Source organism: Typopeltis vanoorti, chromosome 12, assembly GCF_054136105.1.
Source record: "Typopeltis vanoorti isolate ZY-2024b chromosome 12, IOZ_Tvanoo_1.0, whole genome shotgun sequence".
Classification (NCBI taxonomy): Eukaryota; Metazoa; Arthropoda; class Arachnida; order Uropygi; family Thelyphonidae; genus Typopeltis; species Typopeltis vanoorti.
In genome coordinates, this window is record NC_143560.1 from 33250842 (window position 1) to 33264243 (window position 13402).

Consider the following 13402-nt stretch of genomic DNA (forward strand, 5'->3'; position numbering starts at 1 on the left):
TTTTTTCTTCTTCAAAGTTGATCTTTTCTCACGAATTTTTTTGTCTAGTCTGGTTAAAAGATCGGAATAATATTGTTTTTGTTTTACCCTTTCCAAGATAATTAATAAAAAAAAATGCCTTTAGCATCCCAAAACCACCGATGCCATGACTTTCCTGCTGTTGGAACCGACTTTGTCTTCTTTGGCGCTGAACAACCGGCTCCTGTCCATTGTTTTGACTGCTATTTGGATTCTGGTGTGTAATGGGGAATCTGAGTCTCATCCATAGTAATAAATCGATGCACAAAATCAGTTTTATTCTTGTTAAAGCACTCCAAGCATTGTTCAGAGATTTTCATGCGAGTGTGTTTTTGATCTGCTGTGAACAAGCGCAGCACCCATCTTATGCAAAGTTTTTTAATTTGCAATTCCTCATGCAAAATATATCCTACACATTCTTTTGAAATGCCTATAGTCTCAGCAATTTCATGCACTTTGACTTGCCGAATACCATATCGTGCACTTGATCAATGATTTCTGGTGTTGTTACAGCCATGTTTAAACTCGGCAACCCATTTCTTAATTGTCAAAAACGAAGGAGAAGAGTGCCCATAAACTTTTATGAACTTCGAATGAATTTCTTTTGGCATTAAACCTTCTTTTACAAAGAATTTTATAACTGCACGATACTCAATTTTATCCATTTCAAGGGATACAGACAACACTTTTGATAGAATGATGCAGTTTCACATGGATGCTTATGACAGATGTACCAACTTAGAAAAAAAAATCATTCCAATAGTGCTGCCATCTATGGTCGAGGCCGAGAACTTTTCAGATCATCCTCATATACTAGTCACTCAACCAAACAGATAGTTAATGCAGAAGCAAGGCTACAAATTCAAATTAATTAAAGGAATTAAGAAACTTCTCTCAAGATTACTTGATGTGAATGATGTCATCCTAGATCAGAGGTTCCAAAGTGAGGTTTTCTAATGAAGGGGGAAGTATGAAATACATGTTTTTATGATACAAAGTGTTTCAAATTAAAGTACCCCTATTCAGAGCAATCTGTAGAGAAAACCAATAGATGAAGTATCCTCAAATTTAGTGGGTGACCTAACCAGATCATGAGGAAGGAAATTTGACAATACATCAAAAATTAGTTGAAAAATGACCAATATGGGAAATGTGGTGCTGTGAGCAAGAGAAAATTACATTAATATGAACCAAATGGTATATGATTTTGAAACGATTAAGAATCAATGACAAATGAAGTTATTCAATTATGTTTATTTCAATCATTTCATAAAATAATGTGATATCACAGAGAGCTAATATACTGCAAGGAGCTGTCAAGGAGGTCTGGATGATCAACGAAGGTGATGTTCAATGAGTTGTGCAGGACCAATAGTTGATATTGTCCTACAGCAGCTGATCTGTCAAAAGGTTTTGCAATTTTAATTCAAATTTCATTTAATTTAATTCTTTCAAATCTACCAGATGAAGAACTTTGCCCTGAAAAAATATGCTTTTGAGGTAACTTCAAAGCCAAAAGTGTCACAAGGATTAAGGTCTGGTGAATGCACTGGCCATTTCATAGAACATGAGGATCTGATGCTCTATCCTCTATGAAATGTCAATGCGATAATTGGCCAATTTCACATACTATGTGGCAAAGGTGCCCCTTCTTGCATCAACATCACTTTGCTGTGGTTGCAGGATTGCACATTTTGTATTGTGGATGTGTTAAGGATTTGTTTTTCATTTTTATCAATTTTATATATATATATATATATATATATATATTTTTTTTTTTTTTTTTTTTTTTTTACATAGTCTGGACACCCTTCTAGAGACTAAACACAGAACTTTTTTTCAAGCTGCTTCAGGTCTCTAATAAGCAGGGAATTGGTCTCACACCGGGAAATGAGGTTCAACTCCCGCCTAGATCAAACTGCTCAACATGTCCTAATCATAAAAATTATGGAAAGAACTACTGTGTTAGAGTAAAACTTCAGTTTAATATAAACCAAAATAATCACTCGACATTTCAACTTTCATATTAAGGTCATCAGCTGGAGTATACACACATATACAAAGAAACAAGCTGCACCACAATCTACATGGTATGCTAAAGTTACATTGATGTGGTCAACTGTAAAAACTATTGGCCTGACCTCTGGTGAAAAAAAAAAACCTTACTACATCAACGCTCAAGTCCTGTTATTATTATTATCTATTTAGTTACAAAAATAAATTAAGCTAGAGAGAAACATGTTCACAGGAAGTTACTCATGAAAGTATACACATAAATTAAAACAAAACAGTATGAATGGCAGGTAATAAAAGCTGAAATAATTGCTTAGAGTCCTAGTTAGGGTTTGATGGAAAACTTAAAGAACTAAGTGGGCTGAATGTGTGTCATTCAAATTCTTGGAATTTTTATGCCATCATTATTGTTAATATTAGGATGGTTAATCAAAATTTCAGGCTTCTTTAAATTTTCGTTCATACCAAGTTTTTGTATGATGTAAAGAACATGTACTTTTTACTACATGAACATGTAATTTAAATTTAATGTGTCGTTTGTGTTCTCTTTTATGGATAGGAATTGTACGTCCAGTTTCACCAATATAAGGTAAGTTAAAGGTGAAATAGATACGATAAACTCCAGGGTGAGCCAATGGGGGGAGGATCCTTTGAGGAGTTGAATATGTTTTTTTTTTAATTTTATAGGTAGTTTAAAAGTGGCATTAAGGTTATATTGGTGTAGAATTCTATTTATTTTTTCTGATAACCCTTTAATGTATGGGATAGCTATGGTTTTACTGCAATTATATGTAATTTTTATGTATTATATGTAATTATATGTATTTTTTTATGTAGTTTTATGAAGAACTTTATTGATAGTATTTTTGCTATAGCCATTATTTATAAATGTATTGCTAATAATTTATAATTCTTGTTTAAGAGCTTGTTCATTAGGATAATTGAAGGATAATTCTAACTCATTATCTCAGTCACTCTAGGATATTCAGCAGTGGTGGTTCTGTTGGACAATACCTTCAAAAGCCTCAGCTCCACCTAGTGATAGGCAAAACTTACTACTGAGGAAAACACCCTCCAGACAACGAAAACGACCTCCTAGGGCAAGTATCAATTAATGACCCTGAACAAGATCACATCAGCAGAATCTATGACATGGGCATTCAATAAGATGCAGTGAAGTAACGTGGTCTTCTCCAAAAATAGATGATCCGTCAGATCACTCTAACTTCAATGACATTACTCTTAATCATTCCGGGATACTCAGTAGTAGTTTTGCCAGACCCTGCAAAAGCCTTGGCTCCACTTTGTGACCAGCAAAAACCTACCAGCCTTCCCAAGCAGCCAGCAAGAACATCTCTTAGGGAAAGCACCACTAAAGACTCATTAGATGGTCTAACTCAGTGACATTCAAAAACCTACCACTGAGCAGAATCACTCATCTCCTAGGGAAAGTATGCTGAAAGGCCCTGATCGAGATCATCAATAGAAGCTATGCTACAAGCAAGTATCCATTGGAATGCAGTGATCAAGACCACTTCAGTGGGAATCCAAATTCATGAAAAATGCACACCAGTGCAAACCAGATCCAGAAAGATATTAAGATTGAATTAATGTAGGAATCATATATTTTCCATATAACAGCAGTAAAATGGTGCATCACCATATCATTAAAAGGCTTTGGATCAGAGAAAGATTTAAGAAGTATTTTCATTAGTTGTGAAGTATTTTCATGACTAGTCTAGCTGTTGATAGAGGTTTTTGACTTCACACTTTTGCATTATGGGATACTAAAACAACTGATGAAGTCAAAAGCATCTATTACCCTGTTCATGATACCACCTGGAAAACAGATATTATGTACCTTCTCATCCACTGCACCTTTAATAATAGAATCTCCATAAAGCATTATGCTTGAATCATTCACCACTTCTTTTTTCCATTATCTTTCATTTTATTCTTTACACTCTTCTACAAGATGATTTGTATCCACAATCATCTTTTTTTTATTACGCGCACATTTCATCTAATTTCTTATCTTAATCATCCCATTCTTCAACTCTTGCATTCCAGTAATCATACAGCCTTTCATACCAGCACTTGCTCCCATTCCTGCTCCATCATTCAGCCTCTCTTCCATTCCCCCAATCATTCTTTCTTTTGCTCCATCAGTCATGTGCTTTTCCATTCCCACAGTCATGCTCACTTTTGCTCTTTCAGACTCTTTCATATTCACAATCTCATTCTCTGCACTCACATTCTCACTCTCACCCTTCTAATATTTGCTCTTCATTTTTGACTCTTCTTTAACTCTCTGCATATATTAAAATATCACACTTCTGCAGACCCACAATCTCTGACTTCTCTTGTTTGAATTCTTGACAAACTCATGTAAAACATTCCTCCAGTGAATACACTCTCGACAATGAGCCAACTTAAAAATTCCACACCGCTCACCCAATTTGATTTTCAAGTCATGCACCTGGTTTTTCTTGTTCTCGCTGACGTTTGGCTTTTGCTAATTGTCAACTGTATCACATAAAATTCATTACAAAACTTACTAATAACCTTGATAATTACTTTACATTCAATATCCATCTCAAATATTGCTAATAAATAACTTTTTGCTAAAATGCACACAGTTTTTTTTGCCAATAACAACAAAAAAAATTTATCTTTGCTGGAGCAGTTCTAGCAGCAATCATCCTCTAATGATGACATATAGCAACATTATTATAAAAAAAACATACAGCTAAATTTCATATGAAATATATTTATGTGCACTTGTTCTGGAAAGGAAGCATAAAATTTTTTAAATATTTGAAATGGGGGGAACAAATCATGAAAATTTGGATACCTCCATTCTAGACCATTAAATATACTGATTTTGCCATCTAGAATATCTCAACATTATATTTAGTAAATAATATTATATAGTTAATACATTTAATGTATGTAGAAGCAGAAATCTTTGGTTCAATTATGCAAGTAGGCATTATATAAAATGCCCGCTTGTGATGAATATTCAGACTAACACAAAAAACATTTTTTGAAAAATATCCTTACCTATCCAGTTGGAAACTTCCATTTTTTGATGAATGGTAGTTTTCATTCTGTTCTCCATCACTTGTTAGCTCGTCTGTCAAGTCAACGTAGTTGTTCACTATCACAGAACATTGCCTTGTTGGTAGCTGCTGCCTATGGAAAAATTGTAATGCTTTATTCTATTAGTTTAAATTTATCACAAAATATACTATTAATTTTATTAAAAATGCTAGTTATTATTATTACACACACACACACACACACACACACACACACACACACACACACACACACACACACACACACACTAATATCCAAAAGATAAGGACAAACTGCATTTTTACCTGTATGTCAAAATATTTTCATGACTACATCCAAATATGGATATAAATTTATTGCTAGCATGCTAATAAATTATACTAATAACACAAAAATGTGTTATAAATTTTGTACATATTAAATTGAAATACATTTTTTGGCAAAAGATACAAATTTCCTAAGGATTTACTTAAGAAATTAATGTATAGAGCTTACAGAAAACTATGCAGAGAGACATTTCAGTGTGAAATATGTCCACCTGAACTACGATGTAGCTCTCACAACATTGTACCATGCTTAGCACCGAGTGATTCAGGAGTTCTAGAGACAAACTAGAACTGGGGTAGAGAATCAGAACTGATGATAAATGTGAAGATGAAATTAAAAGAAGGATAGTCATGAAGAAAAAAAATGATGATAAACCTAGCAAAAATTATGAAAGACAGAGGTGTGAGTAAGGCCATGGAAGTTAGAATTGTCAAAGCAATGGTATATCCAGTAGTGATGTATGAATGTGAAAGCTGAATTATTAAGAATAAAGATAGAAAGTGAATTGATTCATTGGAATTATGGGTGGAGGAGGCTATTAATAATCTCATGGACTGCAAGAATGACCAATAAGAAGGTTTTAGAAAATATAAAGACAGAGTGCTCCTTGGAGGTGATGAATGCTAAACAGAAGTTGATGTATTTTGGATATATGACGCGAGCTGATGAATCATTGGAAAAGGCAGTTGTTGGGGAAGATCGAGAGAATGAGAAGAAGAGGAAGACCACAAAAGAGTTGGATGGACAACATAAAAGAACTTACCAACTTGAACTTACAATTACTGAAAGAAAGGATAAGGGGCCAAGTAGGATGAAGTCTTTGTTCACAAGATCATCAAGAGTCAAAAATGACTGGATGGTGCATAACAGCAGAGGCAAACTGGCAAACTCCTTCTTCAGAGCAAGGATAAGGCCTTGTTTGTTTTCTGGAGGGGAATTTCAAGTAGCAATGCATCTCCTTATTGCATCCCAAATGTGTTCTATGAGGTTGATTATATGTCATGCTTTTGTGGTAGCATGAGGGCAACCTCTAAGCAAACATCTGGAACACATTTCATTGCCTTGAAATGCTGCTCAGAGCCTGAATACAATGCTATGTGAGATTGCAAGCTCTATGGCAATATCAGTAATTCTGCAGCCTTCTGCAAGGTTTCCAATATTTCTTCCCTGTGTGAACTTATCTAGATGATGTCTTTGAGACATTACAAGAAATCCAAGTTTGCAACTTTATTCCTTCATGAAAAGAGCTTCCTTCAAACACAATTCACTTAGCACAGCCTTTTGCCTTTTATCCTGTTGAGTGCTACCACATGATTCAAAAATTTGAATGTGTATCTGCTTTCAACTCAAAATGTCACAAGCTGATTAGTCTGAATTTGAAGCTGTAATCTTAAGAAATAGTGTTTGTCCTTTGGTTTTGGACACTCTCTCTCTCTCTCTCTGTGTGTGTGTGTGTGTGTGTGTGTGTGTGTGTGTGTGTGTGTGTGTGTGTGTGTGTGTGTGTGTGTGTGTGCCTTTTATCATTTTAAAATAAAAATTGCAAAACATAGAAGTTTTTTCTATAAATTAAAATCTAGCATCCTCTATGTAGTAACTGGTTTGACACTTTTTTTTGTATACCTGGTTGGCCAAGTGAATAGCATTTCTATTATCCAAACACCATTTGCTGGATTCGAATCCTATTGTGGCATAGATATTTTTCACTATCTTACTTATTGTAGGCAGACAGCAGCTTGAAAAAAAATGTAAAGTTTCATCTTTAAACCAAGATTTCCCAATTATCTAATCCTTAGTCCACACACACACACACAGTTCTACTGTACACATATATATAGCCTTTCATGGATGGAATTAAAAAAAAAAAATTCTCAGAAATTCTTTAATATAAAAATATACATACTAAAATTTGTGAATAGTGTTCATTCATTATCATGTACTGTAAATACACTTTTCAAGTGTTGCTAATTATATTTCGTTAACAAAGTATATTCACAAATAAACAAAAACACTTAATACAATAATTGATAAGCTTTTGGAGTGAAGCAGGAAATATATAGAAACTGTATAATGGATTAAAGTCTCATTGAGTATGGTTTCAATGCAGATGCATGATGCCTCCCATTACCTAGTGATGTAATCACATAATCACAAGACAGCAACAATCAATCATTTTTTAATGACACTTCAAAAAATGTACTCATGAATTCAGTAGCAGTTCAAAATTTCTAATAACACAGACAAAATGAAATATTTTTTATGCTGATTTTTTTGGCTGATTTCCACAACAGTCTAATTTTTCATAAAAAAAATTTCTACAAAAGGGGCTCTACTCAATATACAGTGAGCACGCCTGCAAAATGATATCTTTCTAGTTGGGGAAATTGTCAACCAGACTTGATAAAGGTGGTGGTTGAGCACAGCCTGCAGAATCACCACTACTGACTTGTTAGTGGAAACTGCAAACAGCTGATACCATGGTCTCCAAAGCAAGGGTTCAGGTTACCTCCACTTTCTCCTCTTTGATTCAGAGTGAGTGATACTCATCAAGGGCATGCTGAACATACTGACGACACCCATGGATGTGTGGAGTAAATTTGACAGGCAAAGAGACTTACAAGAAGGATTGTTTGCATCTGAATCGATTTATGTTCAGTGTCTGGAAAAAGTGTTGTTGAATGAAGTGAAAGTTGATGTGCAAAATCAGATAAACTAGAGCTCTTGGGAAGGGGGGGGGGCTGTTGAGTGGATATGCAGACATCAGTCACAGTTGTGTTAAGAATGTGTATAAAATGCCTAAGTTAAGCTGGTAACACACAAGAATGGAATAGTAAGTATAAAGCATCAAGATAACAGTGGACCTAAGAGGATTTTACACTTTATGAACACCAATGCCCAGAGCATTTGGAACAAGGGGGAGGAATTTTTAACGTTAGTTAGTTCATCCTGGCCAAAGGTTATAGGAATTATTGAGACATGGCTGAGAGAAGATGATATGGCTACTGGGATAGAATGTAAAGGGTATAGTGTGTTCAGGGAGGATAGAGAAAAAAGAATGGAGGGAGGAGTGTTATTGATGACAGCTGAACTGCAACCAAAGAGAGAGTACAAGTTCCATTGCAGGAGAATGAAAATAGCAGATCTGAGGCTATCTGGTGTGAGATAGACGCCAGCAGCAAAATATATAGTTGGATGCTGCTATAGAATAGTGGATGGAAAAGATGATGGGGATAGTATGCGTCAGCAAAGAGGCTGAATGAGTGGAGGGCAGTAATTATCATAGTGGATTTCAATTGTGGGAACATAGATTGGAAAGGAAGGAAATGGAATTTATGCAGTTACTAAGGAATAATTACCTGAGACAGCATGTCATGGAATATACTAGGGGTTTGAGAGTGCTCAATCTAATTGCATCTAAGAATTTGTCTATAACCAATATAACCATGTTACCACCAACTAGTGAGAATCATATGGTCTTGACCTGGGAGGTGGCTGAATGTGTAGAATTTTCAGTTAAGAGGGGTTATATGTGAATTTACAGAGCCTGTAAGTATGACAAGCTTAGGAGATTGCTTGGATCAGTGCCATGGCATGTGAAACTGCAAGGGCTGGATGTTCATAGTGCATGGAAAGTGGTAGAGAACTGTTTGAGGGAAGTAATGGCAGACCACATACATAGTCAGGCGAGTAAATCAAGTGGGACTTAAATGGATGAATATTAAGCTGGAGCTGAAAAAAAAAGAAAAAACTGTGGAGGGAATTCAAGGAGAAACGTGACCAGCAGGCACATGATCAGTACAAAGCACAAACCAGAAGGGTAACCAGTGTGGTAAGAAAAGCAAAATCAGAGTATGAGAGGAAATTGGCAGTGCAGGCCAAAGAATTAGGTAAGGAGGTAACTGTTTCAGTCAAAATAGTAGAATTACTAAGTGAATACTTTGCAAGAGTATAGTATCCAAGTGGAGATACTGCAGCAAAGAGAGAGAGGCAAAGTCTTATATGGGAACTGAAGTAAACGAAATCGAGGTGCATAGCATATTACAGAACCTTAATGTGAATACAGTTATGGGATTAGATGGTATATGCTTGAGTTTTATGTGAAGGTGCTAGGGAATTGTCGGTGCCTTTGAGCACATTGTTTAATCTAAGTCTCAACCCTGAATTAGTCCCAAGGGGGTGGAAAGAGGAGGAAATACTTCATTTGCATAAAGGAGACTCCAAAACTCCAAGATAGATTAGCTAATTATCCACCAATCAGCATATCAGGCATTGTTGTTAAGGTATGGAGAAGTTGGTTAAGAGCAAAATACGAAATGGATAGACGGAAATGGGCTACTCTATGGGGGGGTGTGCAACATGGTTTTGTGAAGGGTAGGTCGTATGTCATATGTCGAGTGTTGATTTTGGTTTATATTAAACTAAAGTTTTACTCAAACACGGTAGTTGTCTCCATAAATTTCCAAAATGTACATGTCAGCAACTTGCTTATGTTTTATAATACAGTGACAGCTAAGTTGGATAAAGGTAACGGGTTTACAGCAATACTGCTGGACTTTGCAAAAGCATTTGACATTCTAATCAATAAACTTCAGCACATGGGGATGGATACAGGGTTGGCAAGGTGAATAAGAGGGTGGTTGATGGAAAGATATCAGAGAGTAGTTTATTCAGGAGTAGTTCAGAAGAAGGCATGTAACTAGTGGCATTCCACAGGACTCTGTTCTTGGGCTGCTAGCATTTAATTTGTACATTAATGATATAGGAAATGATATGAAAGGAATGATGAAAAATTGGGTAGAGCAATAGTTAATACAGTTGATGTTAAAATTTTGTGAGGCCTGCCGTGCTGTATGGATCAGAATGTTGGGCGGAAAAGAAAATACACGAGCAAAGGATGAATGTGGCAGAGATGAGAATGTTAAGGTGGATGTGTGGAATAATGAGAAAAGATAAAATTAGAAATGAATTTATCAGAGGTAGTTTGGGGAGTGGTACCAATAGTTGAAAAAATGGGGGAAAACAGGTTAAGATGGTTTGGACATGTTGAACTGGGCTCAGCAGCCGAAAGTGTAAATAGGACTATGAATCTGAATGTGGATGGGAAGAGGTAGACCGAAAAAGACATGGAGAGAAGTGGTGAGAAGAGTGTGGAGCAACTGAAGAAATGGCACAAGATAGGAAAGAATGGAAAAAGAGGACTTGCAAGGCTGACCCCAAATAGATGGGATAAGGCACAAAAAGAAGATGATGTTAAAATTTTGCAGGTTGATTTGGATAGACTGCAGTCTGGGAAAAGGAGAATGGATATCAGTTTAATGTAGCAAAGTAATGCTTTTTTGGTAAGATTATGCATTTTGAGGCTTATCTGGTTCTTGAAGAATATTTTGATGAAAAGAGACAAACAGGTTATTATTCCTCTTTATCAAGCCTTGATAAGACCCCACTTGACTACTGTGTGCAGGTCACCAGGATTTCCTGTAGATGAGGAAGAAGTGGAGAGGATTCAGAGGCAAGTAACCAAGATGATAGCAGGTCTATGGAATGAACTTTATGAGAATAGGTTGCAGATTAGAAACTGGTTAAAGGCAGAAAAGGAGTGATATGATTGAGACATACAAATTACTGATGGGATTTTACAAGATTAATAAAAATGAAATTTTTCAGAACAGGTCTGGTGGTGGGAGAACTAGGGCTATCAAGTGTGTTAAAACTAGGTTTCTTGCTTGGAGAGTGGTGAATGAGTGGAATGGATTCCCAGAGTCTGTTGTGGGTACCATAATACCATAACTGTGAATGAATTCAAAGCAAAGTATGATATCTACTGTACAAATGTTGGATAGTGCTCGTTTAGGACCTCTCTCTTGATGAATCTGAGGACTCCATAGAGTAGCCCATAATGATAATGATAATAATAATAGTATATAGGTCATTCCTGTTGCAAAATGATTGATATCTTCTTAATTGAAGGAAATGTCAAATAGACTTGCTAGCCAGTGGATGAGATGACCATAGCCACCATTACTAGCCTGCTTAGTGGAGGTTGGAAATAGCTGATGCCATGGCCTCCATAACAAGAGTTCTAGCTTCTACTCCACCTCCTCCTCTTCAATGTAGTATGAGTGATACTCTTCAAGTGCATGCCACAAATACTGAAGCACATACCACACATACCTTAAACCTCCTTCACTGAGGACACAGCAGTAAAGCGGTTGTGCAGGCTGGAGATTAGATAGTAAGACTGGACCTAATGGTTATGCATCAAGAGGCTTCCATGAGCCAGAGCATAATCCTTCTGTCTTCTGATGAGGCTACATTATGGCAATGGGAGTGGACTCTTTAACAGATAATACTATTTGGTATTCTCTGTGCAAGAATTTCGTCTTACTATACATTCATACTCTCTATTCATCTATTTATCAAAATGAATCATGGTAATAAAAAACTAACCAAAATGATGTCATTGCAATTTAAAATAAAAAAAAATGCTCAAAAACTACCAAATATAAAAAACACAAAAGACCATACAAAAACAATTCCACATTCATTTCACTAACATTCATGGCATAAATACAAGTGATGTACAACATCACATACGGCATCCAGACTCAGCCACCCATGTTTGACTGAAACTCAAATATCAACTATGACAACCACCACCACCACTGTCTCTTGATGGCACAAACTGAATCTATATGAACCTTTCCACTTGTTCATATAGATGAGGTTCAAGGCATCTCAGCTACCATGCAATCCAGTATTTCTTGAGGAACAATGGCAAAATAATTTATTAATAATAGCTAAAATAATAGCAAAATAATAGCTAAAATAATTTATTTCTGGCCCTTTCTGGCTTGTCTCGTTCAATAACATCTGTTTGCTGTCTTTACTACTTTCCAAATTCTTTTTTAGACTTCTTATCTGTGATATTATCTGCAGTCCAATTTCAAATTCCAGTGATCAAGATGGAAGAGGAAACTTTCACAAATTATGCAAAAAGATGCAAAACGTAGACCTAATACAAACAGTGCATCTACCAGCAAGAATATCCGAAAACCTCCACTCACTCAGTAAGTTGGATCTCAAATCTGTTAACCAGTTTTCCTTCAAAGTATACTGTAGAGGTCATGTCTCTTTTCAGTAACTCAAAATATAATTTGTAAAAATTTTCTCTTTCCAAGAATGTCCTTTTATGCCATACTTAATCTGCCTTTTTGTGATTACAATGATGCAAAGTGAAACATCCTACAAGACTTCTACTCTTCCTTTCAATGGCCACACTACCTTCCCAACTTTCCTGATCTAAACACTTGTTCTGAGTGGGTGACCAAAATTATTCTCAACGGAATGAGGGCCTTCCCATTCATTCATTGATTTCTATTTAAAATTCTCACCCATATCCAAGCAATAGTGTAACAACAGGTATGCAAGAACAGTCTGAGAAAAAATTTAACATACCACAAATCAAGAACTTCAGCTTCATTCATGGCCTATACTGAAGCATACAAAATATAACTATAATATTAAATTATAATTATATGGCTATCTCCATGGAGATAGAAGACTCATTGTGGGAGACCCACACTAACCATCATTCACATAATACCTATCATACCTCTCCTTAAATTCATTCACTGTCAGGGCACTAACCACTACCTCTGGTAATCCACTCCATTCATTTACCACTCTCCAAGCAAAAAAAAAAACTAGTCTACATATCCTTACTAATCCACTCTGACATAGCTTTCAGATATGACTCTTAGTTCTCTCTATCTTACTCTCTCTACTCATTATGTACTGAAAAATTTCCTTTGTATCTATCTTACAGAACCCACTCAGTAACTTGTGAGTTTCTATCATCTCCCCACTTTTCCTGTCAGTTTGCAACCCACACACCTTCAACTGCAAAAATCCTCATAGCAAGCATTCCACAGACCTGTCAATTTGGTCACTAATCTCTGGATCCTCT

General features: G+C 35.9%; 1 protein-coding gene across 1 annotated transcript in view; it reads right to left on the reverse strand.

Annotated features, from left to right (window-relative positions):
* LOC150100673 (rho guanine nucleotide exchange factor 17-like) overlaps nucleotides 1-13402 on the reverse strand; it is a 425511-nt gene that overhangs the window by 110347 nt on the left and 301762 nt on the right. The window contains exon 15 of the mRNA XM_090401857.1: nucleotides 5095-5226. Coding sequence (XP_090257983.1) covers nucleotides 5095-5226 — 132 coding nt within the window. The remainder of the gene's footprint in view (nucleotides 1-5094; nucleotides 5227-13402) is intronic.